The sequence below is a fragment of the Nannospalax galili genome, unplaced genomic scaffold (genome assembly GCF_000622305.1).
Source record: "Nannospalax galili isolate Female #2095 unplaced genomic scaffold, S.galili_v1.0 scaffold763, whole genome shotgun sequence".
In the NCBI taxonomy this organism is placed as follows: Eukaryota; Metazoa; Chordata; class Mammalia; order Rodentia; family Spalacidae; genus Nannospalax; species Nannospalax galili.
The window spans coordinates 1,419,518-1,446,055 of NW_008349451.1; the positions used below are offsets into that span (position 1 = coordinate 1,419,518).

At 46.2% G+C, this 26,538-nt stretch overlaps 1 protein-coding gene across 2 annotated transcripts in view; it reads left to right on the plus strand.

Annotated features, from left to right (window-relative positions):
- Positions 1 to 26,538, plus strand: part of Arntl2 (aryl hydrocarbon receptor nuclear translocator like 2) — a 56,990-nt gene that overhangs the window by 24,200 nt on the left and 6,252 nt on the right. Inside the window, exons 3-13 of one of the 2 annotated variants that reach the window (XM_017801611.2) lie at positions 1,243 to 1,400; positions 4,636 to 4,715; positions 7,840 to 7,932; positions 10,235 to 10,349; positions 11,856 to 11,993; positions 18,896 to 19,136; positions 19,776 to 19,882; positions 20,387 to 20,537; positions 22,187 to 22,273; positions 22,410 to 22,468; positions 24,164 to 24,272. In XM_017801611.2, the coding sequence (XP_017657100.1) occupies positions 1,243 to 1,400; positions 4,636 to 4,715; positions 7,840 to 7,932; positions 10,235 to 10,349; positions 11,856 to 11,993; positions 18,896 to 19,136; positions 19,776 to 19,882; positions 20,387 to 20,537; positions 22,187 to 22,273; positions 22,410 to 22,468; positions 24,164 to 24,272 (1,338 nt within the window). The remainder of the gene's footprint in view (positions 1 to 1,242; positions 1,401 to 4,635; positions 4,716 to 7,839; positions 7,933 to 10,234; positions 10,350 to 11,855; positions 11,994 to 18,895; positions 19,137 to 19,775; positions 19,883 to 20,386; positions 20,538 to 22,186; positions 22,274 to 22,409; positions 22,469 to 24,163; positions 24,273 to 26,538) is intronic. The other variant, XM_029570312.1, reaches the window with a different exon arrangement.

Genomic DNA, 26,538 nt, shown 5'->3' on the forward strand with positions numbered 1-26,538 from the left:
AGCCGTGGTGACACATGCCTTTAATGCCAGCACTTGGGAGGCAGAGGCAGGTGGATCTCTGTGAGATTGAGGCCAACCTGGTCTACATAGGCCAGCTGGAGCTTTAGGGAGATCCTGTCTCAAAATGACAAAATAATAGTAATAATAGTAATAAATACTGTCAGAGCTAGAATCCACAGAAACTTGTGACTGATTGTTTTCAGAAAAGAAGAGGAGGGGTCGAGAATGAATCTACTTGGCTGGTGAGCCAAGATCCACCCTCCAGAGGGAAGAGCAGGCAGGGCGGAGGAAGGGGAGCTGCAGGGGCAGGTTGCAGAGAATGGATCAGTTTGAGATCTCCTGATTGCAGATTTTTTGGGAGGCCTTCAGGAGCCCAGTTCTGCTTCCGAAGGCTGCAGTGAGGACGCACAGTGGACAAGTTCATACTGCATACCTGGTGAGCCGTGGGCACCTTAGGAAGGGGTGCAGGCTCCCAGGGTGCTCAGCAGCATGGGGAGACAGGCGCCAAGCAGGGATCGTGGTGACACCAGTATTTAAGGAGAGGTGCTGAGCCAATAGTCTAAGGGTCTGGGATGAGCAAGGGGAGCCAAGGAAGTTGAGGAGCTGGAGGGGTCAGAGAGCAGAAGCCTGCTGTGACCATCTGCAAAATGGGGAGGTGGAGGAAGGGTCAAGGGTCACGCAGAAGCAGCATGAGAAGGGTGGTCCTTGCTAGGACTAGAGCGGTGCGGATTTATTATTCATGTGTTGTTTTTGAGGTGGGGTCTCACTGTGTGGCCTTGGCTGGCCTAGAACTCACTGTGTAGACAAAGCTGGCCTTGAACTTGCTGTGATCCACTTGTCTTGGCCTCCTGAGTGCTGGGGTTATAGGCATGTACCACCATACTTGGCTAAATGAATTTTATTTTCTAGTTTTTTGAGACAGGATCTCACTTTGTAATCCAGGCTGGCTTTAAAGAGGAGGCCACAGGCCTCTGTGACGGGAGGGAGGGAGGAAAGCCCTGGCCCTCACGGTCTTCATCAAGGAAGCTCACAGTCAAGGCCACTGCAGGTGGTAGAGGCAGAGGAATCTTACAAATGCTTTTCCTGTTCCCAGCAGCTCCCGCTCCCTTAAACTCAGCTTCGGGACCAGAGTTGGGAGGAAGATCACTGTGGGTGTGGTGGGTTCCACACGTCACCCAGTGTCTGTTAGTGACTAAGATCTGTTGAGCACTGATTCTAAATGAGGGTCTTCCTTCATCTCAGGGACGCTCACAGCCAAACAGAAAAGCGGAGGCGGGATAAGATGAACCACTTGATCAAGGAGCTGTCGGCCATGATCCCTCAGCATGGCCCTGCGGCCCGAAAACTGGACAAGCTCAGCGTCCTGAGAAGAGCAGTGCGGCACTTGAGGTCTTTGAGAGGTGAGAGGGGAGACGTCGCCTGGGACCAGCGGTCTCCTTTGCGCCATAGTTGGTGCTGGCTGTGGGGAGTCCACACAGTGTGTCCTCCTCCCTTACCAACATCAGTGTTGGGGTGTGCCCCTTGTCTGTGTGTTAGACGCTGGCTGTGGGGAGTCCACACAGTGTGTCCTCCCTTACCAACATCAGTGTTGGGGTGTGCCCCTTGTCTGTGTGTTAGAAGATAAGGAGTCGAACGCCCAAAAGCTTGGGTCTAGCTGGGTATAGTGGTGTATGTCTGTTAATCCCAGCACTCAGGAGGTGGAGGAGGAGAATCAGGAGCTCAGGATCATCCTTGGCTGCACAGCCAGTTTAAGTCCAGTCTCATAACAAGAAAACAATAATTTAAAAAGGAGTGAGCAATGGCCAACTCGTGATCTCAGTTTAGATCTGCTCTACTTGTAAGCCAGGCACAGAACAAGGGTTTCAGGGAAGGGAAAATTGCCTGGGCCTCCTGCAGCCACTTTGCCAGGTGCTTGGGATATGTGGAGAGAGCTGTGCTGCTGGGGCTGTGCAGTTTTCTTTTCAGAGTGTGTTTGGGGAATCTGTTGAGAAATGATTCTCTCTTACCCATTCCTGGCACTTGCATAAGTTGCTTCCAGTATTTCAGTCTTCAGCAGTGAAAACTTTCAGGCTCTACCAAGGTCATTTGATTTCAGCCCTAGGATTGCCCAAGTACCTTTACATCAGTGGTGTCCCAGGAGAGGAAGGACAAGCATGTGTCCCTCAGCTAATTCAACACATGTGAATTGAGCATCAGAGCTGTATGCCTGTTCTGGGGGGAGAGGGGGGGTGTGGAGAGAGAGAGAGAGAGAGAGAGAGAGAGATCTGCCTTCGGGGGTGATGAGATGTCTGTGGTCTGACAAGGGGGTCAGATCCACAGTTTAATGATCTCATTAAAACTTAGTGTGGGGCTGGTGAGATAGCTCATCAGGTAAAGACACATACTGCTAAGCCTGACAACCCGAGTTCAGTCCCTGGGACCCACGTGGTGGAAGGCGAGAACTGCCCACAAGATGTTCTTTGAACTCCGTGGCAGACACACAATGCACGCACGCACACAAACACACACACACACACACACACACACACACAAATAAATCTTTAAAAAAATTAACCTAGTATACAAGTGTCCCAGCAGAGGTGTTAGGGGTTGTGATTCAAGAGGGAGACACTGTCCAAATGCACAGGGCATTCCTTGGAGCAGATGTAGACCTCACCGTGGGCCCTTCTCAGCAGTGATGTGCTGACATGCTTGTCCATACAGCCTGACCAGGCCTGAGTCAGCACCACCCCCTTGATGAAATAGCTTAAGACACTTGGCCTATGCTCCACCCCAATTTACTCAGCAGAAGCTTTGACAGTGACCACCAATGGCGTGTGGACTGTGCTGTTCTGCCCACAGCAGAGTGACTGTAAAGATGACAGAATATGCCCCCACCCCACTGCTCTAGCAGTTGTTTTCAAACTAAGTGGGTCAAGAAGACGTGGACCCCAGTCCCCTGCTCCACACTCAGTGTAAAACACATCTTACTGCTGGAAACATGATCAAGGGCTTGAAGGCACGAAAATACATATATTTCCATAAATGTTTGGAATGTGACTTTGTCTGTTTTATGGGTTTTTAAAAATATTTTATGTGTATGAGTGTATTTCCTGCATGTATGTAAGTGCACCCGTGTCATGCAGTGCCCATGGAGGCCAGAAGAGGACATCGGATTCCCCTGGAGCTAGAGTTCTGGACAGTTGTTAGCCGCCATGTAGGTGCTGGGATCAAATCTGGGTCCTCTGCAAGAGCACCCAGAACTCTAGCCGCTGAGCCTTCCCTCCAGCCCTGTATTCGTGTTTTTGAGAGAGGGTTTCATGTATCCCAGGCTGGTCTTCAACTCCACATGTAGCGGGGCTAGCCTTGAACCCCTGCTTCTCCTGTCTTTGCCTCCTAAGAGCTGGGGTCACAAGCATGCACCCCTCACACCAAGCTCTAAATGCCTTTTCCAAGCATGTGTTTGGCCAGCCTCCCTCAGAGCTTTACACGGACCGCACAGCCCTGGTTTCCTCCTTAGCGTGTCTCCCTCCCTCACCTGGTAAGGGCCCCATCCTGGGAACCTTAGCTCTTCTGCATGTGTGTTCTGCCAGCCTTACTTCAGGCCCCACATGGACGTGTCCCACCTCACTCCACTGCTCAGGCCCTGGCCTGGCCCTAGGGCCACGTCCTCATCCCTCCTCAGCTCCCCGGCTTCAGTCCCCCAGGCTGCTGGGTCTTACTAACCAGGGGAATCCATTATGGGAGATTCTGGAAGCCCAGGACACAGGAAGATTTACACCAAGGAGTGTTCATCTTCTTATGCCAGACTCTTAGTACCTCGGTTCAGTTCCCAGCACCCACATGGTGGCTAGCAGCCATCTGTAACTCCAGTTCCATCTTTCTTCCTCTCTGTTAGCTCCATCTTGCCTGCAGGCTCGAGAGGAGCTCAGAAGGTAGAATCCATCTGCCATAAGCTATCTGTTTTAATGTTCCTGGTTTTCACTGGGCTTTCCACTGTCCTCAGCAGGCATTATACTTAGCTGTTCTCTAAAGTAGGATGCAAAATGCTCCCAGACCTTGTCCTTTTGTGTTAAAGCTCTGTCCTAAAAGGAATTGGCAGCTGGTTTTACCCTATAGTACTGGCCTTCCACAGTTTCCTTCTTATGGAATTCCCAGGACAAGGGGGGTATTCAGGGCCTTGCTCATCAGATGGTTGGCCTCAGAAGTAATAAGTAAGATGTTTAGGGACTGGGACTATAGCTGAGTTGATAGAGTGCTTGCCTAGCATGGATGGAGTCCTGGGTTTAGGTCCCAGCATCCTCAGGATTCTGGCATGGTGGCACTTGTCTGTAATTTCAGCATTTGACAGATAGAGGCAGAAGGATCAAAAGTTGAAGGTCATCCTTAGATATATAGCCAATTCAAGGTCAGCTTGGGGAGACCCTGCCTAGAAGGAAAGAAGGAGCAAAGGGAGGAAGGGAGGAAGGGAGGAAGGAAGGAGGGAAGGAGGGAAGGGGGAAGGAAATAAGGAAAGAAGAGAGAATAGTTACAAAAGTTTCACAACATGGTAAAATACCGTCACTGGTAACAGCAGCAACATGACTGATGTTCACTGAACATTTACTGTGTTTCTCTGTATATATTTTCAGTAACTTTTGGCCTGTTTGTTTTTAGGCACAACAGATTCTTACTTTGGAGGTAATTATAGACCTTCGTTTATTCAGGATAACGAGCTCAGACACTTAATCCTTAAGGTGAGTGGAGTTGTGCTCGTGTTTGGGTGGAAGGCAGATTTTCTTGCGTTTCCTTCTGTCGTAAACACTCATGACTGTGCGTTTCACACTCCTGAATGGAGGCACTGAAGATAGAAAATGATTTACTAGTTTTGGTTAACAAAAGCCTCTCAAGATGGAGGATGGACCCTTCCCAAGAGGAGGAGCAAAGTGCATCTCCATGGCCGACGCCTCACACCATTGGACCACTCCTTTCCCACGGGGTGATCAGACACTGTCACAGGCTCTTCAGAGCCACCCACCTGGTGTCCAGGCAGTCGGTCAGGAGCCTGCGGTCTGAAAACAAGGCATGAGTCATCAGGATGCTCTGGGGTCCTGCACCACCGTTGGACCACTCCTTTCCCACGGGGTCATCAGACACTGTCACAGGCTCTTCAGAGCCACCCACCTGGTGTCCAGGCGGTCGGTCAGGAGCCTGAGGTCTGAAAACAAGGCATGAGTCATCAGGATGCTCTGGGGTCCTGCACCACCTCCCTCACAGCTGAGGCTTTGCAGACTCACTAGTGTGAAAATACCACTTTTGATTGACTGTCCTGTTGGGTTCTGTGATATGCACTTTACGTTGTATTCTTAGTGACTAGAATTGATTTGCTATTGTTTTTTGAGTTTTTTTAAGTAACTCCAGCTGACTTAGCACTGACTCTGTAGACCAAGCTGGCCTCCATCTCACAGACACCCATCTGCCCGCCTCTGCCTCCTGAGTGCTGGGATTAAAGGTGTACCCCACCATACCCAGCTGAACAGCTAATTTTTAAATTGAGTTTTTGATAGAAATGAAAAGGAAATTTTGTTGATACAAAACTGTCTTTAAGTTGGAAAATCAATTAGACAGTGAAACCCAAATTCCCTCTGGGTCTCCTGCGTGATCAGACAAACCATATAATATATTTTATGTGAGTTTATTAACTTACAAAGGAATGAGTACCCAGTGCCTAGCCCTGTGCCACGACTCAGAGCCCGCCTCATCAGACTGTGCTATGCCCATAGTGACCGCTAGCATTCGCTCATGCCTCTGGGGCCAGTGATCACCACAGGTCCACAAGAGTCGATCCATTCTGTCCTTCAGCTGCTGAGTGGCTGGCTGCATGTCCCCACACTACGCATGCTACCCATGGCTCATGGCTTCCGTCCCAAAATGGCTCCCAGCAGCCTTTGTAGTCCACGCTCTGCGTCAGGCCCTGCCCACTGGAGGAACTAGCCAGTAGGGAGACAGACAGCATGCTGTTGAAGCTTATTCAACAATCACTGTTTTCCTCATTTATCACTTCCCATCATCCTGGCTCTGCCCCCCAGCACAGGTCTGCCCAACTCTGCTCCTGTTTGATGTACAAATGAGTCAGAGAGAACCAGGGTTGTAGTCAGTTGGTAGGTCAGTTGCACAAAGCCGTGGGTTCAAATGTCAGTTCTGCACAAACCAGGTGTGATGGTGAAGGTATCTGGAATCCTAGCACTTGGGAGATGGAGGCAGGAGGATCCAGAGTTCAAAACCATCCTAGTAAGTTTGAGTCCACCCCTCGCTTAGCAGGGCCATAGGCAGTTGCTGCCGGTCATGAGTTCTGAGGTCTTTACAGGGCTTTTCTGTACAGCATGGTGGACTCTGGTCAGGGTGATTTTATTTTTAATTATTTTTTTTGCTTTATTTTTATTTTATGTGTATACGTGTATTGTGTGCATGTATGCAAGTGCATCCATGTGTGATGCACACGGAGGACAGAAGAGGCTGTTGGATCCCCTGGAACTGGAGTTACAGACGGCTGTTAGCTGCCATGTGGGTGCTGGGATTCAAACCTGGGTCCTCTGCAAGAACAACCAGTGGGTCTTAACCACTGAGCCATCTCTCCAGTCTCTCCACTGTCCAAATTTATCTTATGGGTGATTTTATTTTAAAATGTTAGTGTACAAAGTGACAGGCTTCATTGTGACATTCTCATGTACATAGCATCACGCCTTGCTGTCATTTAGTCCCCCACCCTGCACTGCCCCCTCCTGCTAGTCCTTCCCTCCCCCATGCCTACTTTATTTCCATGTCACCTGCCCTCCATTACCCTCTCCTCCTCCCCTCTTCAGACCTCTTCCTCTAGTTTCATGACCTACACACATCTGTAAAAGTGGTTTTATAGCAGGAGGTAGCCCAACTAAATATTCTATAGCTAAATTTTTCATGTCAAAAACTTTAGACTGAGGGCTAGAGTGATGGCCAGATGTTAAGAGCACTGGCTGCTTGTACAGAGGACCCAGGTTCGATTCCCAGCACCCACATGGTGCTAACAACCCTCCATAACTCCAGTTCCAGGGGATCCGACGCCCTCTTCTGACCTCTGCAGCCACTGCATGACATGGGTACACTTAGGGACATGCAGGCAGTACACTCATAACACATAAAATAAAAAATAATAGGGGCTGGAGGGGTGGCTCAGCGGTTAAGAACACTGACTGTTCTTGCAGAAGACCCAGTTTCGAATCCCAGCACCCACATGGCAGCTAACAACTGCCCTTAACTCCAGTTCCAGGGGATCCAACAGTCTCATCTGTCCTCCGCTGGCACTGTACGATATGGGTGCACTTACCTACATGCAGGCAATACACGCATACACATAAAATAAAAATAATAAGTAAATTATTTAAAAATAATATATTTAAAAAAACACTTTAGACTGGAATTCAATTTGGCAATCTTTTTTAAAATGTGGATGCTGGGAACTGAACTGGGTCCTCTGCAAGAGCAACCAGAGCTCTTAACCACTGAGTCATCTCTCCAGCCCCCTCAATTTGACGTTCTTTAGACATCTTTTACATATAACAACATTTTATTTATTTTATTTTTTTATTTTCCAGGTCAGCCCTGACTGACCTGGAACTTGCTCTGTAGATCAGGCTGGCCTCCAACTCACAGAGATCCATTTGCCTCTGCCTCCCAAGTGCTGGGATTAAAGGCATGCGCCACCACGCCCCGCCTACATCTTACAACATTTTAAAATTAATTTTACCATCTCTTTAACTGCTCTCTGAGTAATTTCCTCAAAAGCTGAAGAACAAGAGAAATAAGATCCTTTGAATGACTGGCTTTTGTTCTTTTACACCCTAGACCGCAGAAGGCTTCCTGTTTGTGGTTGGATGTGAGAGAGGAAGGATTCTCTTTGTGTCCAAGTCCATCTCCAAAGCGCTTCCTTATGATCAGGTACCCAAAACTGAGAGTGCTGTCCACACAGGGCTGAATTTTTAAAAACAAATTCCCACCTTGAAGCTGTGTTTCTGATCTCTTTCTTCCCTTTGAGATGTGGGGAGTGTCTGCTAAGTAGAGCTTAGAGCGTGAGCGATGGCAGACAGTGGGGAGAGTTTCTGTGTCCGACATCGGTGCTCCCTTCCTGACGTTCTTTTCCTAGCCCCAGTTTCGTCTTCTGTCAGAAGTGAAGATGACCTGTTGTCAGGATGTCAGGACTGAATAAGACGCCATGCCTGAGTGTCTGAAAAGTGCCAGTCACCCCTCTCCACCCTCAGGAGCCTCATCGTGCTCATTCTTAAGCTGTACACGTTGCATAATAGCTTTTGATCCAACCTCCAGCCACAAACTCAAAGAAGCATCATTCCTGTAACCATCCTGCTGACTTCCTCCATGCGGAACACCGCTTGCTTTGAGCTGGCCCTTCGGAACCTAGCTCTGAAACCAACGCAGCGGGGCCCAGGCAGAGCACAGCTTTGATGGGGAATAACTGCTACCTGCTGGTTTCATGTTTGGGAGTTAGCAGGCCTTCAAATAACAGGAAAGGAAGTTGAGCCTCTGTGTGGCAGGCTTGAGGGAGCAGAGGACGTGGCAGTGTCTGACCAGATGACCCGTCTTCTAATTGAGAACACCACAAACACACACATGCACACATATACACATATACACATGCACACATAGAGGAACACACACATATGCTCACAGATGCACACATACAGAGATAACCAACAACAAAAGATATCCTTAAGGTCTAAATTAGTGACATGGGGTCCAGATCTACTGGGTACTGACTTCATTTCTGAAGCCATTTACGACATGCCTTGCTTGCTCAGAAGGATGTTATGTCTAGTGCTCAGCTTTTCAGATTCAGAAACCGGATGCTCAAAGTACACAGAGTTCAGACACGGATGTCTTCTAACCAAACACCACAGACTGACACGTGAGTCAGATCACTGTGTTTCTAGCATGAGCGGTCTAACTGCTGACACCAGTTAGTCCACCTGTTCTGTCTCTTGTAGAATGTGTCCTGGGGTTACAGAGGCCTCCTGGGAGAGGTTGGGCTTCATGTGGGAAGTGCAATGTCTGTAGGCCCACAAGGGGGACGTGAAGATGATCAGAGGAGAAGAACTTCAGGCTGGGAGTCACACGGAGCCTAGGTGGAGTGGTCACAGCCGAGTGGTCACAGCCGCAGACCTGAGCTAAGACAGTGTGAGGTGGTGGTTGCCTGAGATCCCAGCACTCAGGAGCCTGAGGCAGAAGGATCCTGAGTATGAGGTCAGCCTAGGCTACATAGACCCAAACAAAACAATAGCAGTGAAAAACAAAAACAGGAGAAGGAAGGGAGGGAAGAGGAAAATAAACCACGGTGAATGTAGACAAAAGGGAGATGAATTTTAGATGCAGAGACTTTGAGGGAAGCCTGGGGTAGGATTACCTCATGTTGGGAGTCTTGGACTGGGAAGTGGGAAGGATGCTAGGCTGGTATGTTTTCAATAGTGCTGAGTCAAAACATGACAGATATGATGAAACTTCATTTCCTGCTATGATGTCATCTCTTCCCTTGTGCCAAAGAAGATAAACTTTGTGGGGCTGGAGAGATGGTTCAGTCAATAAAGCGTATAAGCATGAAGACCTGAGTTTGGATCCCCAGCACCCGTGTAGCTGCATGCAGCAGCATGTGTCTATAATCCTAGCGCTAGGGAGGCGGAGACAGGAGGATCCTGGGAGCCACTGGACGGCCAGTCTGACCTAGTGGTTTGCTCATTGAGAGAGAGAGAGAGAGACCAACATTGACCTCTGGCCTACACACGCACAAGAACACATATACATACACAAAGGACAGTGAAGTTTGACTGCAAATGGCTTGGAAATAATCTGTGAATTGAAGGATATTAAGAACAATAGCAAAATTTAAAAGAACATTAACAAATTGGTGTTTGTATATTATAGATATACATATATAGTTATATTTTTGAGCTATATATTTTAGCTATATACATATACACATATATGTATGTATATATAGACATATGTATATATATATAGTTATATAGTTATATAGTTACATTTTTGAGCTTAAGAAAAATCTACCCTTGGCAGCTGGGGATGTGACTCAGTGGGTGGGTGCTTGTCTAGCACCCACAAGGTCCTGGGTTTGAGTCTCAGTACTGAAGAAACAATGAACCTTTAACAGGGAAAGAGTATATATCACATATACAAATGATGGTGTTGACTAAATGTGTATTTGCCTTCTAAACAGGCCAGCCTGACGGGGCAGAACTTGTTTGATTTCTTACATCCGAAAGATGTTGCCAAAGTGAAGGAACAACTTTCATGCGATGTTTCGCCAAGAGAGAAGCTTGGAGACACCAAAAGTCAGTTCGCATCTCAGCGTGCTCACCTGTCTATCAGTTACCTTTCTGTTGCCATGATAACGTGCTACTGCCGAAAGCAACCCAGGGAAGAAGGGTTTATTTTAGCCCTTCTGGAAGGACAGAGGCCACAGTGGGGGTAGGCGTGGCATGGTAGTGACAGCAGAGGTAACTGATCACGTTTGCACCTACACACAGGAAACACAGAACAGGAAGTTAGGTGAGGCTATAAGCCCTCAAAGCCCACCCCCAGTGACATACGTCCTCTATCAAGGCTTCCCTTCTAATAGTTCTATAACCTACCCGACAGCCCAACCAGCTGGGGCCCGTGTGTTCAGATACATGAGCTCATTAGAGACGTTTCTCATTAAGGACAGCAGTCTGCAAATGTAATTACTGCCTAGAAGTACAGCTAGGCAATATTTTAGTGCAGGTCTGGGTTTTAAACCCAGTGCCTCATGCATGCTACGGAAGAGCTCTACCACGGAGCCGTAACTCTGTCCTATACAGTGTTTAAAGCAGCTAATAAAGTTTTTAAAAAATATTTTATTATTTTTATGTGTGAGTGTATTGTATCGTGTGTAAGTGCACCCGTGTCATGCAATGCCTGTGGAGGTCAGAAGAGGGCATTGGCTCCCCTGGAACTGCAGTTATGGATGGTTGTTAGCTGCCGTTAGCTGCCTAGTGGGTGCTGGGAACTGAACCCGGGTCCTCTGCAAGAGCAGTCAATGCTCTTAACCGCTGAGCTGTCTCTCCAACCCCACAGCTAATGAGGTTTTATCAAGAGAATTATTTAGTAAATTTTTCATTTGTCAACCTCCTCAGATTTCAAACATTTAGCCATGTGGAGACTTTCACTCACGCAGACATATAAAATAAATGGAATCACAAAAGATGGCTTCTGTGGGAAAACACTGTTGCTTAGATTTCTTGTTTTATTTTTAAGTGTGTGTATGCGTGTATTGCCTGCACGTATGCTAGTACACCTGTGTTGTGCAATGCCCAAGGAGGTCAGAAGATGGCATTGGATCCCCTGGAACTGGAGTCACTGACAGTTAGCTGCCACATGGGTGCTGAGATTCAAACCCGGGTCTTCTGCAAGAGCAGCCAGTGCTCCTAACCCCTGAGCCACAAAACAGCCCTTTGCTTATATTTTTCAAATGTAAATAAAATTTTTATGAAAAGTATTGAGATTTAAAAGTTGTTGTGGGGGTAGAGAAATGGCTGAGCAGTTAGGAGCACTGGCTGCTCTCCAGCGGACCAGAGTTGAGTTCCCAACACCCACAAGGGTCAGCTCACAACCACCTTTAACTCCAGCTCCAGGGGATCTGACACCTTCTTCTGGCCTCCTTAGGCACCTGCATGCAGGTAGCATACACACAGACAGATAGCTACAAAAATTAAAATGTCATTTTTTAAAAAGAGAGAAAGGAAAGAAAGCTTTAGGGGGCAAATTTTAAGAGTGTGTGAAAATATGCTTCTCCTGTGCTCTTTCCTCCTGCTGTGAAGCTGGTCTGCGTGTTCACAGCCACACAGGAAGACCGCCTGTGCATTCGGGCTCCAGACGGTCATTCTTCTTCAGAATGAAGAGCTGTAAAATCTCCATCAAAGAAGAGCAGGGATGCTCACCCAGCACTAGAAAGAACGGTAGGCCTCTGGGACACGCCCAGTGACTTACAGTCGTGGTGTAAATGCAATGTCCTAAGTCGTTTCTACACAAGAAATCGTAAAATCTGCAGTAAGGCAAATAAATTGGGGCCCAACGTATCTAAGTAAGATTGCTTCTAAACAGAATTGCTCATTTGGGCTTAACATCAGGTACGTGTTTTGTTGACCAAGATTTCCATGGTGGTGTAGAAATTGTAGTTGGGGGGCTCTGAGACGGAAATGATGGCAAAGTACCATTTTTTTCTATAAAACGCCATCATTTAAAAAAATTATTTTTATGTGTGTGTTTTAGCTGCATGTATATAAGTGCACTTGTGTCATGCAATGCCCACGGAAGCCAGAAGAGGGTGTCATATCCCCTGGAATAGGAGTTATGGATGGCTGTGAGCCACCATGTGGGTGCTGGGAACTAAAGCCAGGTCCTCTGCAAGAGCAGCCAGTGCTCTTAACCTCTGAGCTCCATCATTACTTTTTAAAATATAAGCGTTAGAGCGCCAACCAGGAGTGGTTTATTCCCAGCACTTGGGAGCCAGAGGCAGGTGGATCTCTGTAAGTTCGAGACCAGCCTGGTCAACGTAGTGAATTCCAGGCCAGCTGGGGCTACACAGTAACACTCTGTCTCAAAAAAAAACAAAAAACAACAAGAAAAGATCTCTTTGTTAACATCTCAGTAGCTCAAGAGCCCTAATGTGATGAATTCTGGTGAAATTTCACCAAATGTTTTAGGTGTGGCTTTAGTTCTGACTCTTTCATAGGTTTTAGTGTGTTTTCTTGTGAATCTTTCTTCGGTGGGTGGTTTGGCAGATACTTTTCAAACTGATTAAACTTTCATCTATTTAACTTAGTGGGAGAATTTTAGAGACTAAAAAGTATCCCATAATGTTTTGGGGTGTAAGAACATAAAAGTTCAATAGAATTCCTTATAAAAGTTTTAAATTTTGGGGGAGGCTCAAGGATAATTTTATTAGCAGTTAAAAGAAAAACTCCTAGGGCAGGCAAGCTGTAGGTCTCAGCAGCTGCCTGGAGGACGCAGAGAACGGTGGGGAAGGAAAAAAGCCAGCATGGTGGCCCACGCCTTTAATCCCAGCACTTGGGAGGCAGAGGCAGGCGCATCTCTATGAGTTCAAGGCCAGCCTGGTCTACATAGTGAGTTCCAGGACAGCTGGGGCTACATGGAGACCCTGTCTCAAAAAGACAGAAAAAAAAAAAAAGGCCAGTTGTTTGAATTACTGGCCTGGAGGTCAGACCTCTGCTCATGGCGGCAGACAGCCACATGGAGGGGAGGGGCTTTAGGGAAAGAGGAAGGAAGCCCAAAGTAGACTTGTTTGTTTCCTTTTGAGACAAGATCTTGGTATGTAGTCCAGGCTAGCCTAGAGCTTATAATGCTCCATTGTCCTGCCTCAGCTTCCAGAGTACTGGGAGTAGAGGGGTGGACCGCCTCACCCGGCTTAAAGGGATATTTATATGGTGCTGCGTGATTACAAACTTACATGTTGATCCCAATCTGTTTTACAACCACCAAAGAAGACAATCACTCAAATCCATGTATTAAGCGTCGACCCTGTACCTCATCTGGAGCTGAGTGTTTTAGCCTTCCTGAAAACATTCTTCTAAGCTCTAAGAATCAAGGGGAAGACACTTGGAGGGGTTGAACAACTTGAAGAAATTCAAATAGACAAAAGTCACCCTCAAACCTGTCTTGCCCACAGTGCAAACAGACTGAAACAAGTATGTGTGACCCCCCAGTCACCTCTCTGCTGCCCTTGGCTCTGTGTGGCCAGGGCTGTTCCTAGAGGCAACTGTTTTAGCTTCAGGTAGACCAATTATTTCTTGTTTCCTCATTCGAGGGAGAACGCATGATACTCATCTTTCTAGGTCTGACTTATTTCATGTCACATAATACCCTCTGTTCTTGGAATGGGGCTCCATTTCTCCACTGTGTTTGCAAACCATTTTCCCCCTTTACCTGTTCATCTGTTGATGGGCAGCTTATCCAATTCCGCATCTTAGCTAGTATGACACAGACACGCCGGGATCTCTGCTGTGTGTTGACTTTGTTTCCTCTGACATGTCTGGAAGTGGAGTGGCCGAGGAACTTCACACTGTTTCCACTGTAGCTGCAACAACGACCCTCCCCACTGCCGTCTGTATGAACCCCTTTTTCTCCACGGCCTCCCCAACATTTGTTATTCGTCCTTTTGATGATAGTTCTTCTAACTGGGGTGCGATGGAATCTCTCTGTAGCTTTGATCTGCGTTGCTCTGATGGTTAGTGATACTGAGTGTAGTTTAGTATTGTATCAGTCACTTTTCTGTTGCTGTGATAGAAACACTGACACAAGCAATTTATAGAAGGAAGAGTTTATTTGAGCTCACAGTTCCAGGGGAATTACAGTCCGTCATGGCAGGGAGGCATGGTGGCTGGAGGTGGCTGGAGCAGGAGCAGCAGAAGCTGAGCTCTCACATCATCACACAGGCACAGAAAGCATGAGGCTAGAGATCTGACAAGGCTTAAGAACTCTCTAAGCCGACCCCCAGTGACGTGCTTCCTCCAGGAAAGCCACATTTTCTAAAACTTCCCAAAACAGTGCCATCATCTGGGGACAAAATGTCCAAATACTTGGAGCCTATGGGAAACACTTTCATTCAAACGACCACAAGAATATTTATTGGCCATTTGTAATTCTTCTTTTGAGAAGAGACTCTTTTTTTTTGTCTTTTTGAGACAGGGTCTCCCTGTAGCCCCAGCTGTCCTGGAACTCACTATGTAGACCAGGCTGGCCTTGAACTCACAGAGATCCGCCTGCCTCTGCCTCCCAAGTGCTGGGACTAAAGGTGTGTGCCACCATACCCGGCTTGAGAAGAGACTTTTTAAGATCATGGCCCCAGGGCTGGAGAGATGGCTCAGCGGGTAAGAACACTGACTGTTCTTGCAGAAGATCCGGGTTCAAATCTCAAAACCCATGTGGCAGCTAACAACTGTCTGTAACTCCAGTTCCATGGGATCCGACAGCCTCTTCTGTCCAGGGGATCCGACAGACTCTTCTGTCCATGGGCATTGCATGACACGGGTGCACTTACCTACATGCAGGCAATACATGCATACACATAAAATAAAAAAATAATAAAATAAATTTAAAAAAATAAAGGTGTCACAAAAGAGAACTGGGCATGGTGGCGCACACCTTTAACTCCAGCACTCGGGAGGCAGAGGCAGGTGGATCTCTATGAATTCGAGGCCAGCCTGGTCTACATAGCGAGTTCCAGGAAAGGTGGGGCTACAAGGAGACCTTGTCTCAAAAAGACAAAAAACAAACAAAAAAGATAAACACTTAGCCCAGCTAACTAAAAGAAAGAAAGAGCAATCAAGGGGTGAAGCAATAGCCTAAGTCACTTTGTGAGTCTCTTGGACTACCCTGACCATCAGGTCAGAAGAGAGCGTTGGATCCCCTAGAACTGGAGTTGCAGATGGTTGTTAGCTGCCATGTGGGTGCTGGGACTAGAACCCAGGTCCTCTGCCAGAGCAGCCAGGGCTCTTAACCATTGAGCCATCTCTCCAGCCCCATTTTGCTTTCTTTATATGCTGGATTTAACTCTCTGTCAGATAAGCTGTCAGCGAATAGTCCCTCCTGGTCTGTGGGCCATGTCTTTGCTTTGCTGATTGTCGTGTGATCCCATTCATCAGTTTTGCTTTTGTGTTCTGTGCTTTTGGAAGCCTATCCAGAAACACCACCTGTGTCAGTATCTGAGATGTCTGCCTGTGTTTATGACTAGTGGCTTCAGAGTTTCAAGCCTGACGTTCAGGTCTTCCTTTGTTTTGTTGACTTTTTGTGCTGGGTGAGAGAGCAGTTGTGTCTGCCTTCTACATGTGGATGTCCAGTTTTCCCAGAACAGTTTGTTGAAGAGGCTGTCATTTCTCCAACCTGTGTTTGGCACTGTTCTAGTTGGCTTTCTGTGGCTGTGATAAAAATCAGACCGAAAGGAGCTGGGGGAGGAAAGGACTTATTTCACTGTACAATTTTCAGATCACTTCCCTGAGGGAAGCCAGGGCAGGAACTCAAAGCAGGAGCCTGAAGCAGAGACATGGGGTCTCTCTTTACGGCTGCTCTCTGCTCATGCTCAGTCTGCTTCCCTACACAGCTCGGGCCCATCAGCCTAGGGATGGCACTGCCCACAGTGGGCCAGACCCACCTACATCAATTAGCAATTAAGAAAATGCCCCACAGACATGGCCACAGGTCAGTCTGATGGAGGTGATACTTCAGGCGAGAATTTCTCCCCAGGTGACTCTAGGTTCATGTCAAGCTGACTGGTGAGGCTCACTAGGACAGGCACCTGTGTTAAGAATCAGTTGGCTGGGGCTGGAGAGATGGCTCAGTGGTTAAGAGCATTGGCTGCTCTGGCAGAGCACCTGGGGTTGATTCCCAGCATCCTCATGGTAGCTCATAACTCCAGTTCCAGAGGACCTGACACTCTCTTCTGACCTTTGTGGGCATTGCATGACACAGGTGCTCTACATGGATGCAGGCAAAACATTCTGCTCTGCAACTAAAAAAAAATCGGATCAGTTGGCTGTAGTTACAGGGTTTATTTCTGGTTCCCCACTTCTCTGCTGGTCTGCGGAGCTGTTTTTGTGACACAACCTGCTGTTTTGCTTCCTGTGGCTCCGTGGTACGCACACGCCTCCAGCTTTGATCTTTTGGCCTTTTTTGCACTTCCTATGGATTTTAGGATTTTTTTCCAGTTCTTTTAAGGTTGTCATTGGTATTTTGATGAGGATTGTATTGAATCTATAGACTGTATTAGGTTCCTTAACCAAACTGGATAAACAAATCTTAAAAGTTATATGGAAGCTAAAAGGGACCCAACCAGCCAGTGCGTCCCTGGGCCAACAGAGCAGAGCTGGGGAGTTTCTGATCTGGGTTTGTTGTGTTCCTGTTTGTCTGAGTCACTGAACGCATTGTTAGGTGGTGTGTTTGAATCCTGTTTCCTCTGTTTTTACGCAGGCGCTCATCACTGTAACCGCTCTTCCTTTGGCTCTGCCTGTGGGTTTTGGACCATTGTATTTTTTCTTTCTACATTTTTGAGACAGGGTCTCCCTGTAGTGCCAGCTGGCCTGGGAACTCACTGTGTAGAGCAGGCTGGCCTTGAACTCACAGAGATCCACCTGCCTCTGGGATTAAAGGCATGCACCATGCGCCCGGCTCTCTTCTTATATTTTTAATGACTTTTCAATGTAGCACACGAGTGCTGGGTTCATCATGGTGTCTTCATACTTATGTGTCATTGAACTTTGTTCTCATTCACTGCTGCCTCCCACTGCCCACCCACCCCCTCGGCTCCCTTCCCTCTTCCCAGCCCCCTCTGCTAGCTTATCATAGGTACATTGTATTTTCAGTTTCATTTTTTTCAAGGAGAATTTTAATTCTCCTTGGAGAAAAGGTGTGTTGTCCCATCTCCTCAGAGATACACAGTTTTAATCTCTCTGTATTAGATTATTGGTTCATTCCATCATGACCAGAAAAGATAAGGATATGATTTCATTTATATGAATTTGTCAAGACTCGTTTTGTGGCCTAATACACCATCCATTCTAGAAAATTCCACAGGCTGATGAACAGATGAAAAGACAGCATGTGTCACAGTGGCTCAGAAGCTGAGATCTGGAGCCAGCCTGTCTGCGCTTAGCCCTCCACTCTACCCTGGACATGCTACGACCTGGGTCTTTATCCTGTTTCCTTAGACAGTTGGAGACTATTAGAACACCTCACAGTACTATTAAGGAGATGAGTTACATTTAAAGCACTTAAGCTAGTCTGTACATAAAAGGTTCTCTTTATCTCTGCTCTGTTATTAACTTATCTTTAGAACAACCCATGTCATCTTCTATTGGACTTTTTTTTTGTTTTGTTTTGTTTTTGGGGTTTTTTGTTTGTTTGTTTGTTATTTCTTTTGTTTTTTGAGACAGGGTCTCCCTATAGCCCCAGCTGGCCCGGAACTCACTCTGTAGACCAGGATGGCCTTGACCTCACAGAGATCTGCCTGGCTACGTGTTAAACATTTTTCAAAAAAGATTTATTGTGGGGGACCAGTGAGATGGCTCAGTGGGGAAAGGAGTCTGCCGCACAGACCTGGAGACCTGAGTTCAGTCCTCAGTTCAAGCCCATGTAAAGGTGGAAGGAACCAACATCACAAAGTTGTCCTCTGACCTCCACATGCACGTGATGGCACATGTGCTCACACACATATTATGTACACACGTACAATAATAATATTTATTATGATGTCAGTCTTTCCAAATAGTACTAATTTAAACAATGTTTTTCCCTGATCCTCTGTGAGTCCAATTACAAGAAAATATTTTAGATCATTTCCATGAGGCTTTCCCTCTGATGTTTGGCTTTTAAATCACTTCTTCCGAGGGTGTGGAATATGTGTTACCCGTCTTCTGAGCTCGTGCTGCCTTTCGCTGTTTTCCCAGCCTCGTCAGATGTTCGAGCATATGATTTTTTCTAGTCTTTCACTCTGACGAGTCAGTTTGACAAGCTGTTTCGTAGGAATTTATTGCTTGGAATTTTTCTGAAAAGTGGAGTTTTTGAGTCAGCATTTATACCTTTTATTATAAGTGTTTCCAAATGTTCATAAACAGGTTTCTGTAGTCTGTGGTGAGAATATGTCTCTAGTCACTGTAATCACTGCCTACAGTAAGAGATTCACAAATTTCTTCATAATAACTAGGCGCTGTAGTACAGGAGTATAATCCGAGGCTGAGGCAGGAGGATCAGGAGTTTGAGGACAGCCTGGTCTACACAGTGACCTGTTTCAGAAAAAAAAAAAAGTGCATTCATAATAATCCAGTGTGCCTCTACAATTTTTAATTAGACCACAGAAAATTCCGTACCGTCCATTGCACTGGTTACTTGAGAAGCTGGCCTCCAAATGTCATCGGTGTGGAAGGAGAGAGGGACAGTGAGAGAGATGGCGATCATTTTACCTGCCTTGTTGCCATGGGTCGGTCACAGCCGTTTACTGCCCCTTGGAAGAATGGAGAGGTCAGAGTCAGACCCACTGAGTTCATAACCCGCTTTGCACTGAATGGGAAATTTGTCTACGTTGATCAAAGGTGAGCGTCCCTTGCTACAGTAATCAGACTCAGTGGGAGAGTTGAGGTTGTTAAAGAGGGAGAGGCTTGCCGGGCGTGGTGGCACACGCCTTTAATCCCAGCACTCGAGAGGCAGAGGCAGGTGGATCTCTGTGAGTTCAAAGCTAGCCTGGTCTACATAGTGAGTTCCAGAATAGCTGGGGCTACAGGGAGACCCTGTCTCAAAAAAAACCAAAAAAAAAACCAAAAAAAAAAAAAAAAACAACGGGGCGGGCGGGGCAAAGGCTTGCTAGCAATCCTGGATTTTTAAAACATAAAGGTTTCGATGCAGGATGTTGATTTTAAGTGAAACAAGGGTATGTTTGTAGTAGTGAATGTGGTCAAACCAGAAGTCACGCTTCGAAAAGTATTTCTTAGCCAGTGGTGCCATGCTGCTGGTGATGATGTAAAGGCATTTCCAGGACTGTGTGGGGCACTGCTGGGTGGTCTGTTTTGCAACTCTAGTTAGTCTGGGCCTAGGGAGGACCATGGCAGCCAGTGGTCCACATGAATGACTCATCTCCCAGACCACTGCCCAGAAATCTGGGCTGAGATGGATCTACAGTATTTGGGGAGCAAAACCTTCACTGATTCTCATATTTATTTTCCATTTTAAAACAGGGCCACAGCAATTTTAGGGTACCTGCCTCAGGAACTTTTGGGAACTTCGTGTTATGAATATTTTCATCAAGATGACCACAGTAATTTGACTGACAAGCACAAGGCAGGTGGGTAATTAACTGAGTGAGGTACTTTGGGAGTAATTTGAAATTACAACTTCTGTCAGGGGTGGTAGTTAGTACCTGAAATCTCTGCACTCATGAAGCAGAGGCAGGAAGATCTCAAGGCTCCAGGCCAGCCTGGAAGGCCAAACATGTTTGAGAAGCTCATGTATTCCTTATAGTCATCAGCTGTCCCAATTATGCTGAAAGTTTGACCTTTTGTAGCCAGACCCTGTCTTAATTAGTTAACTAATGAATTAAAATTTGTTATAGCTTCCATTCTCAATTTTCTCGCTCCTGTGAAATCTGAAATGTGAATGAATTCTGAAGGCACTGATTTTTGGTTTGGAGTTTGTTTTTGAGGCAGGGTCTCACTGTGGAGCCCTGGCTGCCCTTGAACCTGCAGCCTCCTGGGTGCTGGGACTGCAAGCATGTGCCACCACGCCCGGCCTGAGGCGCTGACTTTTCTAGCAGCAGGCTGCACTGCTGATGACATCTCTTCTTGTTAAGTTCTACAGAGTAAGGAGAAAATATTCACAGACTTGTACAAATTCAGAGTGAAGGACGGCTCCTTCGTAACTCTGAAGAGTCAGTGGTTTAGTTTCACCAATCCTTGGACCAGAGAGCTGGAGTACATCGTGTCTGTCAACACTTTAGTTTTGTAAGTCCTTTTCTGTGTTCTTAAGAACTTTATACCAATTTCAAACGAGTATGCTTTTCTTTTTTTAATATTTTACTTATTATTTTTATTATATGTATATGAGTGTATTGCCTGCATATGTGTAAGTGCACCTCTGTGGTGCAATGCCTGAGGAGGCCAGAAGAGAGTGTCGGGTTTCCCTGAAACTGGAGTTCCAGGCAATTATTAGCCGCCATGTGGGTGCTGGGAAGCGAAACCTGAGTCCTCTGTAAGAGCAGCCAGTGCTGAACCAGCTCCTGCTTTTCTTCTTCCTCCTCCTCCTCCTCCTCCTCCTCCTCCTCGGTCTTTTTGAGACAGGGTCTCCCTGTAGCCCCAGCTATCCTGGAACTCACTATGTAGACCAGGCTGGCCTTGAACTCACAGAGCTCCGCCTGCTTCTGCTGGGACCAAAGGCATGCGCCACCATGCCCGGCCTCTGAATTTCTTTTCTTAACAACCTATTAAAATTGTGTGGTCCTCTGGCTATATGATAGCTTAGTATCCTCAGGGGATGATGCCAGGACCCCTCACAGAGGTCAGAATCTTTGTGTACTTGGGCCTCTTATATAAAACGAAACGGCATTTGCATATAGCTCCTGCACAGCCCCACAGCCCCAGGATCATGTCTACATGTTTCAACACCTAGTACCATGGAAAGCTGTGTAGATAGTTGTTATACTGCATTGTTAGTGAGTAATGGAGGAAAACAGCCTGTACATGTTCAATCAAAATGCAGCATTTCCCCTGGGTGCTTTCAGTCCGCGGCTGGTGGAATCCACAGACCTGGAACCTGAGCCTGTGGCCAGCTGTGCTTGAGAAGTCCCTGTAGTCTTTACTGGCATTAGCTGTCCAATGACGCTGAAAGTGTGTTCTCCTGTACTGGGTTTCTTCTTCTATCTGATGATAAAGCCAGTATATTAGAAACGGCATACCGAGGAGCCCAGCACCTGCTACGCAGAGACAGAAGCACGAGAGGCTCACGACCATCCTTGGCTACCTAGAGAATCAGAGACTAGCCTGGTCTACACAGGACCCTATCTCCAAAAAGAAAAGACTAGTTATTCACTTTAAGTTGGGTGTGTGGCTTAGTGGTATAACATTGGCCTAACATGTAAAAGATCCTTTGTTCAATCCCTAGCACTGCAGAGAGAGAGAGAGAGAGAGAGAGAGAGAGAGAGAGGAAAATCCCAGTGTGTGGGTGTGTATGTGAGAGAGAGAGAGAGAGAACGAGAACAGGTGTGGTGGTACACACCTTTGAACCCAGCACTCAGGAGGAAGAGGCAGGTGGATCTCTGAGTTCCAGGCTAGTCAGGGCTACATAGTGAGATCCTGTCTCACCAAAACAAAACAAGTGTCTTCTAAGCCTGTGTACCACTTGGAACTGTGCACAGCCCAGCCAAAGCGTGAGCAGAAATCCAGCCAATGTTTACAGAAAGAAGAGCTGGCTTTTCCTGACTGGCTTTAAACACTAGCATGGCCCTGTGCTAAGCTTTATTGCTTGGCTGAGGTGTAAAGCTTTATAACACCAATTTGAGTTGCTTAGCTGTAAACTTTAGTTTAAAAGGCACTGAAAGGTTAGAGCCTCCGGCTCCCTGTCAGCTTCCCTTACACACCTCACCTTCTTATACCAGGCTGGGAGCTGGGCATCAACACTGTGAGAACTCCTGCTGTACAGGGGAACTGGGAGTCTGGCATGGACCCCAGCGTTTCACACATCGGTAATCCGGATCTTTGCCGCTGATATGAACAATAAATTGCAAACCAGCTGGGAACTGACAGATCAAACCATAGGAGCCGGTGTGGATGTAACAATTCCCCTCACCTTAGGGAACCTGTGCTGTTTCTGACCCACAGGGGACACAGCGAGGCAGGAGAAGCATCCTCACCTCACACCAGCTCTCAGTCCTCGGAAGGTAAGCTTGAGTTTCAGAGGTGGAAGATTTATTACTCAGATCTGTCAAAACACTGTTATTCCGGAGGTACAGTTGTCATCTCTTAGAGAGGGGAATTAGAAGATATTTTAGGTTGATATGAATCATGTTTTTGGTTCTAGAAGTAAGACACCAGGGTCGGGCAAGGTGGCTTAGTGGGGACTTGCTATGCAAGCTTGGTGATCAGAATTCACACCCTGGAACACACATAAAGGTGAAGCAACTCCACAAACTTGTCCTCTGACCTCCACCACCACCACCACACACACACACACACACACACCCATGTCAATTCCTTTTGAGGTAACAAATGCTAACAATCCAATGTTTATCCTTTCACATCTTTTCATGGCTTATCAGTGTTACAAGAATCTATACAAACCAGAGCTGTATTCTTGCATATGTTTTGCTTTGACAAAAAGCAGTCATACAACACACATTGCCACACATATATTAAAAAATTTAATAGCAAGCCAGGTGTGATGGTGCATGTCTTTAATCCCAGCACTTGTAAGGCAGAGGCAGGCAGATCTCTGTGAGTTCAAGGCCAGCCTAGTCTACATAGCAGGTTCCAGGCCAGCTGGGGCTACAGGGAGACCTCTTATCTGTTTGGCACAGACTGGCCTGCCTACTGCACTGGTAAGTCAGTCCCACCCACTGCATCTCGATTCCCCCTGCAGCCTGAGCACCTCCAATCTCTGGGATCCACATGGTGGGAGAGAGTCTTGTCTTCTGACCTCCATGCATGTGGCCACCACATCATGCACATACATAATAGTAAATAAATAATAGGAGACTAAGTTCAAAGGGGACCTGGATCCCAAAGGAGTGCCCCAGGAGTGCTCCAGTGTTCCCTCGAGCGTGACACAGCTCTTGGGCTCCCACTTCTGTTATATAACATAATTCCACATGCAAGTAGCTACCGACTCATCTGGTTTCACATTGGTTGAGTTGTTTGTGAGTAGGACTGTGATTTACAGTGTTTCCATCCTCCCTAGTCCAGTGCTCTCATTGGATAAAAAGAGACAAGCCAGAAGGGGAAGTTTTTACATCTCTGTTAGTTTTGTTTTGTTTTTGTTGTTTTAACCACAGGGATGTGTTCATATAGAAAATGCACAAATAAATTTTTTTTAAGTATCTGAGTGTGATGGTGACACACACTTGCAATGTTAGTACTTGGGAGGTAGAGGCAGGAGGGTCAGAAGTTCCAGGCCAGCCTCAGCAACTTGAGACCCTGACTTTAAAAAATCTACAACCCCAAATTAGGAAATATGAATAATAAAGTGGGATTTCCCTGATTCTGCTGTCAGGATGAAAGGGGAGAGAACCTCCTGGAGGTCATGGGTCATGACTGTGTGTGGCACGGGTCTGACTGTGACCACAGGGTCTCCGAGGTTGGAAGCTTTCACATTTTAAGATGCTTCTTGCCAGGCGTGGTGGCGCATGCCTTTAATCCCAGCACTCAGGATGAGGGAGGCAGAGGCAGGCGATCTCTGTGGTATCCAGGCCAGCCTGGTCTACATAGTGAGTTCCAGGCTGGCTGGGGCTCCAGGGAGACCCTGTCTCAAAAAGACAAAGAAAAACGAAGAAGAGAACTGGGAAGTTACGGGATCTTAAGGAAGCCACTAACCAGGGCTGTGTGCTCTCTAACAACCTTGAGTTTTGTCTTGTGCCTAGATTCCTCAAGACAGTTCTGCGTCAGCGTGCCTGACACATCCGCCAGGAAGGTGCCCGGAGCTGGTAACATCGGAGCAGATTTTGCAAATGAAGTTCTGAGTTCACAGAGGTAATATTTCATCACTATAAATATCTCACAAGGAAGGCATTGTCATATTCACAAAACCAGTCCACAAAGACCAGGAGTTTCCCTGTATGAAAACAGCACCCAGTATAAGAACAGCGGAAAAGACTGATGGTCACTTTTTAATTTTAATTTTCCATTATTCATCTCCGGGGGGGGGCGATATGTACAGGTGCCCAGGGAGGCCAGAGGCGCCAGATCCCTGGACTGGCGTTCAAATTGTGAGCTTCCCGATATAGGTGCTGGGATCTGAACTTAGGTACCACTGCAAGTACCACTGTTCCTCTAGTCTCCATCACTTTTATAGTTGTACGTGTATACACGCATGCACCTGTACACACACACACACACACACACACACACGCTAATTAGCATGCATATACACAAACATGCAAAAAAGATAATGCTGAGAACTTTACCATTTCCGAGAGGGAGCACTAGGTGAGGATATTAGTGTCTCTTAAGTTAATGTGTGAATTCATTGTGAATCCTGTCAGAACATCACAGTGAATTTGTGTTTTGGAATTTGACAAATTATACAAACCACATTAAAATAACCAGTAAACTTCTGAAAAGAAAAGAAAAAAGTAAAGTAAAACTAATCCTATCAGATATTAAAATAAGTCACAAAGTTATAGGTACTAAACCATTCTGGTACAATCCATCAATGTGCCAGTATGGAAGATCACAAAATAGAATAAAAGTTGTGTGGAAATCTACTGTATAGTAAGATTGAATTTTAACTCATTAAGTGGGAAAGAGTTAAATAATAAACGGCAGTGAAGTAACTGCAGAAAAAAAAATAAACCTAAATCTGTTTGGGAGAAAGAAGAAAGTTAGGCTTCTACTTTAGTCTTTACACTAAAATAAATTCCAGACCAATCAGAGCTCAAAGTAAAACTAAAATTGTAAAAAATATTTCAAGAACCAGATAATGAACTTTATTGTATTTATTTATTTTTGTTTGGTGTTGTTTGAGACAGGGTCTCTCTATAGCCCCAGGTGGCCAAGAACTTGCTATGTAGACCAGGTTGACCTGGTCTCACAGAGATCCACCTGCCTCTGCCTCTGCTTGTATTAAAGGCATTTGCCACCATGCCTGGCTCAGATAAGGACTTTTATAATCTTAAATTGGCAAATTGTTTCTTTTTAAAAAAAATTTACTGAGAATTTCATACATGCATATAAAGTGTTTTGATCAGATCCACGCCCACTCCCTCCCTCCAACTCCTCCTGGATCTCCCCATCACTTTTTTCTGATAATTTCTTGTAGTGTTCCTTCCCTTTTTTAATGGGGCTTTTGGCTACTCTAACATCCTCCCTCTGAAGAGTTAACTCTAAAATCTTTTAAGAATCATATAAAAGCTCCCAAATACTTTTGACATTTTTGGTCTTTGGAACTGAGTATGTTGCCAAGAGGCCCAAGGACCTTTTACTTTTAGCCAAGGAACTGGCTACTTTTCTTTGGGGTCTTTTTACACCAACTGCCTAGCCAATTCCTACCTCCTATTCTTATCACACCATCCTACGCAGACTGTTCTGGCTTCTTCCATGCTGAACAGGGACGTAGGGTGAGCCAATTGGGGTACCCCTTCAGTGGTCTATCTAAAAGACTCCCACATTGCATAACTCTTACCTCAAGGGGGAAAAGAAAGTCCTTGAGTCATGAATGGGAGATGTGAAGAATTAAGGCAAGAGTAATTAGCATTACAAGTTCTAGACAAGGAACTAGAAAAAAGAACGGGGCAATTTTCAAATGTTCATATTTGAGTCCATTGGAATTTCGTGACAAGGGCTTCCAAAAGCATCCCTCTATTGGGTTCCTCCTCATTTTTCTTTTGTCTTCCAAGGCTGGACTCGAGAGTGATGGATTCAGTATTTTCTTTCAGGTGTTTTGACAGCTGTTGGAGTGGTTAGAATCAGTGTCAGTTCCCTTTCAAAGGCTTCTGGATAGGGGGAGAAAACTAATTTATCCATCATTATAGAACAGTAGCTGGTTGTCTCCCTTAGCTACAGGTGGGCACTGCAGTATTGGAGACCAAGATCTGAAGTCTTACATCTGAGCAGCACTTTCTGCTTAGAAACAAAATCATCAATGAGAAATAATTGTCTACATAACATTTTATATGGACTTAAGCCTAATGTCTGGGAAGTATAATCCCTTGAACTCTTAAAGAAATATCACTTTATTCTTTGTGTATATTTTCCTTTTGGATGTTTAAGACAATACAGTTGGCCCAAATAAACCAAC